Source organism: Psammomys obesus, unplaced genomic scaffold (assembly GCF_907164565.1).
Source record: "Psammomys obesus unplaced genomic scaffold, mPsaObe1.curated_primary_1811, whole genome shotgun sequence".
Classification (NCBI taxonomy): Eukaryota; Metazoa; Chordata; class Mammalia; order Rodentia; family Muridae; genus Psammomys; species Psammomys obesus.
Genome location: NW_026596057.1, coordinates 839,563 through 847,386, shown reverse-complemented (window position 1 = coordinate 847,386; position 7,824 = coordinate 839,563). Strand labels below are relative to the sequence as shown.

Sequence of the window (7,824 nt, the reverse complement as noted above, 5' to 3'; positions counted from 1 at the left end):
CAAATGACTCCAATTCCTAGTTCAGAAACACTTTATCCAGTTCTGCATCTTCTGCAGTCAAGGCAGGATTCAACAGGAACTGCTTGTGCTGTATAATGTGTTTTTCCTTACAGTTTCATGGCTCAGAGGCTCCCAGGCTCTTTCCTTACATCAGAGTCCTTTTACTGTCCCTCTCCAATAAAAAGCACCACCATCCCCAGTTCTATACCTCCTTTTCTCCAAGATGACTGGTAAACTGAAGACACAGAAAGACAAGTAACAAGCAAATGTTCGGGGGAGGGGGAACGAGAATGGATCCCACACTAAGATGCTAAAAACTCAATCCATTTGGAGCTCACTCCACAGAGAACTCAAGTTCCAAAATCTCTTTAATAGATAACAGCAAAATTGTGCTGTTGTTAAGACAGAAAATATGATAGCTATACTACATATGTAGGCCTTAGTTTAAAAAAAAACAAAACAAGCAAACAAAACAGAAAAACATGCATAAGCTCTGTAAAAGGTAACATTTAAGGGTTCATACGTGGTCCTTCTTACGGTAGCTTAGTAAAAGGTGTTGGTCTCTAAATACAATTTGTATACTCTTGCATTTATCTAGATATTGGAGAACAATATATGTGACTTAAATGCATCCACAATGCTCAGTATTTTCATGCAAAGAGAATTTTTAGATATTTAAAACCCACATCAACAACCATAACTTCCGGCCCATATTGAAGATTCATATTTGCCTCTATTTTTCAATCTTCTAATCACACACACACACACACACACACACACACACACACACACAATCAGAATTCTATGTGATTAATTTGCTAAGCTTTAAGTATTACAAGATACTGAGGGACAATAAGGTAAATAACTGACGAACATGCTTCTCAGCCGCAAATTCTGGCGGGCTAGCTGGCTGAGTCCTTGCTCTACAAGGTCACCCTGTGCATTTGGCATGGATCTGCTTGATGGTATTAATGCCCATCTGCCCAGCCAGGTACCAAAGATGTCTCTAGATATGGCCAAGTGCCCTTTGCAGAGGGCTAGGGGAAACGTCTTTAGGGGAGAGACGGTAAAGAGACAGAAGACAGGGTCCAGAGTCAGCTGCCTGTGGAGCAAAGCCATGACTACATCCGTTTGTTTTTATGCGTTAACTTGAAAGGTCTCCCAAATTTTGCATTTTGCCAATAGAAATTTTCTCAAGGTAGAAATAACACTGCACAGACAAGAAGAAAGTTTTATTTTGTTGTCCAGTTATTTTCTTAAAAAATCTTTAATGCTTGATAAAATAAAACAAAATTTTAGTACCATAGAAACCGTCTGACATGTACAATGACTTATTATCACTATGTACAACTTCAAAAACAAATGCTTCCAGCTCCAAATGAAGTCATGCTGAACATCCCAACTACAGTCAAGCTGAGGAAGTTTCCTGGATGGCCAATATGAGCCTTGGCTTGGAAGAACTTATATAGTTAAAAAATATAAATAAGACCTTCAATGAGTTGAGAATCACAAAAACGCTCTCTAAAGTCCAGTCATCTGGATGTGGGAAGTCTGTTGTTTATCAGATACCAGCAAGCAAAATGAAACTCTGTGAATGTCCACACTTCAGCCTTCTGGGAGGTCCTGCAGGTTCACAGCTGGTCTATCAAACACAAAGGCTCCCTATGTGGCTGAGCGCACTGTAAGATTCATATGCCATTTTTCACCAGCTCATGGACTCCATTCTCGTCGATGATTAAAGGTGCATGGAAGTCTTTATCTGCCACATAACCTTCTAGCCCCTAAAGGGAGGATTGAAATAATGCATGTCAGAAGAGTAGCAGCTGTTTGTCACACAACACTGGCCTGGTGGCACTAAACATTCAAAACCTGTCTGCCAGAAGCTAGTTGGAGAGTAAAGAATGTAGAAGTAAAATATCCACCTCACGTACTTTCTACACTAGACTTAATGGCTGAAAGACAAATAACAACAACAACAAAATGTTAAATTCTTCCTTCTTGGTTTGTGTTCATTCCTTGTTGTTATCTTGCACTAGTGTGGAGGAAACCGAGCCTAGTGCATGCTAGGCAAGTGGTTATAATGCAATTTCTAATAAGATGCTAATCATTCACCCCACAATCATCCTTAAATACAGTTAATTTTCTAAGCAAGATGGCTATCTCTACTGCTACAGCTAAACAGTAAGAAATTCCAGGAAAACTTATGTAACCAGAACAGTAGGGAGCTTCACTGCACAGGACCATAAAGTATAAGTGCTAAGTGTATAAGCAAAACAGAGATACCTAGAAAGAAAATTTACATTGCATTAAAAAAGCAGCCCGCTGATTATAAAACACTTATTTCATTTTTAAAGGCATTAACACGCAGGCATTAATGGACAGGTGAGACATACTAAACATTATAGATTTCTATTAATGGCATTTATGGTATAGATGAAAGACACAGCAGAAATTGTCTAGAGTTCAGAACACACACAGCTCCTCCAATCACTCCCTGGAAGAGCTCCTAGGAAAACACTGCACTTTCTCTGAAACACTTCTGCTGCAACCTGAAGCAATGCCAGATCCCCGCGTCTATAGAATTTACTTTAAACTGTTAAGTAATAAATAGCATATATTCAAGTGCTAATTCAAGCGTGTGTATGCTGTGGCACGGTCCAGATGAGCTGATTAACATATCCACCTCTTCAAAGACTTACCACTTCTTGGAGGGGCAAACACTACAGTCTTTGGAGAGAGAGTACTTTGTAAAAGAACAGAGAGGAAAATATAACTAACTTACTTCTCCAGCATAGGAGATGAGGGGAGAGATTTCACACTGGATCGGTACATCGTTGGCATCTTTCAAGCTAAGAAAAAAATTCAGAGGCATGTTAAAGATTCTGCATCTCACGCGACTTGCTAGCATAAAAATACAGACCATAGTCTTCCTCTGAGAAGCTTGCAGGTAACACAATTCCAGTTACAAAGAATGGAGCCCACCCTGGATCCTAGTCTTCACTAAATCGCCTGAAGGTTGACACATTCTCTTTGTCAGCTGCAAACCACTTGAGCAAGAACCTATAATCACCACCAGCCCCCTATACACTACCCTCTTACACAGAAGTCCCATTTCCAATTTCAGAAAGTTCATGAGAAAGGACTACAGATGAGACAGTCTCTGTGTGTCAGGCCCACCTAGGTCTCTTGACTCCTTCACGTTAATTTTAATTCTCACAAAACGCAACCTTGCAAGTCAGACCCTAATGCTGCCAAACACTCTGGAGCTGCACTGTCCACATAGTGGCCAAAGGGCTACTTATACCGAAATTTTCAAACCTAGTTTCTTGGACAGACTAATCACATTTCAAGTGCTCAGGAGACACAGGTAGGAAATGACAACCAAAGTGAACAGCACAGACAGAGAACATTTCATTCCTTGTTCCACGATTTCCCCGTACAAGATTTTCCTATACAAACTGAATCTCCTGTATGAGCTCAATTAATTTATTACTCTGTCTCAAAATACTGAGCTACCAAAAAGGTATGGACAAAAGCATTATTTGCAAATTCTATGTCACACTCTGATATTTTATAGACATTTGTATTCCGAATTTCTAGATTATCTAACCTAACAGTCAATAAATACTATTTTCTGTACAGTCAGTCCTTCGAGAGCTGTGTTATTTGTTACCGCAAGAATTTTGCCAACAGTAGGTTCAGAATGTAGTTCAGTTGGTAGACGCTTGCCTACCATGCATGAGGCTATGGGTTCAATCTCCAGCACTGTATAAAGCCAGTATGGTCTGGATTGTAGTCCCAGGACTCAGGAGGTAGAGGCAGAAGGATCAGAAGTTTAAGCCTATCCTTGCCTACCTAGCAAGTTCAAGGCCAGCCTGGACTACAGAAGGGTGCAATAATGACAATCTTTACAGTAATCAGTAGCTCTCTGACTGGACTGACAGTCCACTTAGCAGGACTTAAGAAGACATAGTTGGTACTGGAAAATAAGCCAATCATCCAAGGCTAGTGACATCACGGACCTTAGAGGAGAACCAACTACGACCATTTGGCAAAACCAGCAAAATTTCTAACTCTATTCTAAATACTCATCCTATACTCATAGATTAGTACTGTTCTCATCCCTTTCCAAAAAACTCTCTCTCTATAACTGAAGGAAAGCATTACAGGATACAACTGGTCAAAATACAGAGAAAAAATGATTGTGGGTTGTCCTGCTCCAATTACTTCATCTACAATACAACTCCCTAGCAAAGGCTCAGGGAACATCTCAGAATAGGGGGAAGAAAGACTGGAAGAGCCAAAGGATCAGGAAAACTGCTGTGAGACTGTGTCTCCTAGAAATGACAAGGAAGCTTTACCCATGATACCTGAACAACATGGCTGCCTGAACAAGACATGAACAAGTACAACACCAATAGACATGTGAACATGAAAGGAGAAATCACACCTGGTCCCACCCCTAGACAAAGAACTACAGACAATAAAGGAATGTTTCGAGCAGGGGAAACAATCTTTCCCAGGGATGAGCCCTTTAATTGATTATCCAATACCAAGTGGTCAGCCCTGAAATCATAGATACAAGTAACAGTAAACAAACTAGGACAGATTAGACTATGTTTACACATTAAATATTTACATGTCTGTGTATAACTTTACATAAATATGTGTAATATATACATATATATTCATATGTACGTACGTACATACATACATACATACACACATACATATATCAGCAAGAGGTCATGATTCTGAGAGAAACGAGAGGGGGATGGGGTATGTGGGAAGGATTGAAGGGAGAAAAGGGAAAAGAAAAATTATGTAATTATATTTTAATTTATTTTAAAAGATAAAATAATCTTTAAAAAATATTTTTTTAAAAGAGAAAGAAAAAAAGCAAGCAAGAAAGAAAGAACAGCAGGCAGGCATATGGAACATGACTGTAATCCTGCCCTTGAGGAAGCTGAGGAAACTAAGAGTTTGAGGCCAACAAGAGCTTTTATAGCAAGAGCTACTCTCTTAAAAACAGAAAGTCTCAGTAGAAAGTACACAAAACCCAGCCTCTCTGTAGCCTCAAACTCTCTCCTCTTCCACTAATGAATTTTCAAACTGTGGCAACATCAGTAAAATCAGAGCAAGCATGCTAAGGCTAGTCAGAGGGCTCTCCCTGCCCTGTTCCTGAAGCCTTCTACTACTTCTCATGAGTTGCTATAGGATAATGGAGAAATTTCTTTGGATTAGTCTAAATTATCTCAACTATAGACTGCAAAAACCATATCCATCCTCCAAGGTTTAGCCCCAACATTCCCTCACCCTCTCTATTCATTTCAGAGTGAGTGCTTCTGTGCACTGAGAAACTAAAGGTATTGGATGCCTAGAAATCCCTGTCTCCAAGAGTAAATATTACTTATGTCACATGACCAGAATAATCACATACTGCCTGATAACATCTCCTAATTTTTATAGATCTGAACCTTATATGCCATTAGGCTATCAGAAATTACTTACTTCTCCTGCACATGATACTACAGAACCTAGGATGCTAACAGAAGCCTGTAGGCTTCTAGATAAATGACTAAACTCTGAAGGTAAATGACAGTTTAGTGTCAAGAAAAGAAACGTAGGTCTCCCCACAATGTGTCATAGTCTAATGACAAGTGGTCTAGAGTTGCCACGCCAGGTCAGACTAAACCAAGTAGAAGAAATGAAGGCCTATCACACTGGTAAGACACACAGAACCTCTGAAGTATTCAGTCATCATGATGACAGTGTGGTTTTGAACCCAAGAAACAAATATACAACTGGTCTCAATACCTAACTTCTGTTCTAGACTGGCAGTGATAGCCCTTGAATCCAAATGGGAAGAAACTTAGAAAACAGACTTCAATAGGCAAGTTTAGAGACCTGAAGGAGGGAAGACAAAAGGGATTCTCACTAAATGTAGACGATCAGCTTCTAAGAGAAACAGCCCGACTGCAAACTGGCCCCTAATTCCCTCACGAAGCAACCAGTAGCTAATAGTAAGCAAAGAAGAAAAATAAAAATATCACTTTTGTCCAGACTGCACATCCTTGCTTTTATTTTTCAAACTATTTCTTCTCTATCTTACATAGAATATTTCCTTTTTTTTTTTAAAATTGTTATTATTGAGCTGTATGTGAATGCGTGTGAATGTAGGCTTGCCCCATGCACATGTGCTGATCAGAGGACAATAGCTTTGTGGAGCCCTTCATGTGGATTCCAGAAATCAAACTTAGGAAATCAGATTTCTGCGGCAAGTGCCTTTACCCACTGAGCCACCTCGACAGCCTTTTACATCTCACTTTCAGGTAATCTTTTTCAACTTTCTGAAGGCATCCTTTGGTACGGGAGATTTTAGTAGGAATTATTTATAAGCCCATGACATCATTTGGTTTGATTAACCTACAAAAAAAGGGCAGTGGGGAGAGACACTAAAGAAAACAATCCAAATAAAAATGTTTCTGGATCTTTAATGTTGCTTTTTGCTAGATCATTTAAAAAAAAAAAAAAAACTACTTCATTTTGAAGGTAACAGCTATGGTTCGATGAGGAGGAAACTCAAGAGTCAAAGCTATATTTCTTAAATTATAAAAGTAGTTTGTCTACATACTAAAAATAATGGATGAGACAGAAAGTGACAAAAGGGCTCTGGGTCCCAGGCCCCATTGTACAAGTGGCAACAGTTATCTATGAGTCCTGGAGGAAACTAGACAGATGTATAAGGTCCCTTGTCTACAGTGCCACAGAGACACAATGCTCGCAGGGCCTTGTCCTCTGGGCAAATGAGAACTGTAACAAGATGAGGCACGTGGAAAGTGTCATCAAGGGCAACCCTGTTTCTCAGAAAAATTCCAACTCCAGAACCTCATTCCCAAATTACCTGAAAATCTTAAAATTCAAACTAAATCTAGTAACTTTTAACTTTTTTTAAAATCTGTACTGTATGTGTACAGGTGGTTTGTCTGCATGTATGTCTGTGTACCACATGCATGCCTGGTTCCCGGTGCCCCAGGAGGCCAGAAGAAGTAATAAGATCTCCTGGAACTGGAGTTACAGATGGTTGTGTGCTGCCATGTAGGTGCTAAGAATTCAACCTGAGTCCTCTGCAAGAATCAGTGCTCTTAACCACTGAGCCATCTCTTTAGCCACGAAATCTAGTAACTTTAAAGGGCAGCAAAACATCAGCTGACCTTTTAACTATAAAAATAATGGCAAAAATAATATTAAAACAACAATAAAAAATATTGTAAAGCCAGGCATGCACCATGCCTGTAATCCTAGAACTTAGGGAGGCAGAAGCAGGCAGATCTCTGTGAGGTTGAGGCCAGCCTGGTCTATAAAGTAAGTCCAGACAGCCAAGGGCTACAAGAGAAACCCTGTCTTGAAAAACAAAAACAAAACAAAACAATAAATTGTTAGTAACCAGATGAGAAAGGCTATGCTATTCCTAGCTATAAAATGGCCTGCTGATAAAAAAAAAAAAAAAAAAAAAAAAGATATACGCTTTAGAATCAAAATAACTCAACCATGATGAAAGCACAGCGACCCTGGCCACATATGTTGGTATGTGGCCATAATCCCAGCACTTGGAGGCAAACAGGAGAATAGAGTTCTAGGCCAGATTTGGCTACAAACCAAGACCCTTTCTCAAAACGATAACAAAGCCAAAAAGTATGCAAATCAAGTAAAAGATGTCTTCTCCATACTGGTGAAGCTGTTGAATATCAGGAACAGTCAAACTCCATATTGAGAATGTGTGTGTGTGTGTGTGTGTGTGTGTGTGTGTGTGTGTGTGTGTGT

The 7,824-nt window shown here is 39.5% G+C and overlaps 1 protein-coding gene across 3 annotated transcripts in view; it reads right to left on the bottom strand.

Annotated features, from left to right (window-relative positions):
• Positions 1–1,217: 1,217 nt before the first annotated feature.
• Positions 1,218–7,824, bottom strand: part of Uap1 (UDP-N-acetylglucosamine pyrophosphorylase 1) — a 32,053-nt gene continuing 25,446 nt past the window's right edge. For all 3 annotated transcript variants that reach the window (XM_055624555.1, XM_055624554.1, XM_055624556.1), the window contains 2 exons: positions 2,783–2,849; positions 1,218–1,781 (listed from right to left, as the gene is read on the bottom strand). In XM_055624555.1, coding sequence (XP_055480530.1) covers positions 1,689–1,781; positions 2,783–2,849 — 160 coding nt within the window. In that variant the 3' untranslated portion in view covers positions 1,218–1,688. The remainder of the gene's footprint in view (positions 1,782–2,782; positions 2,850–7,824) is intronic.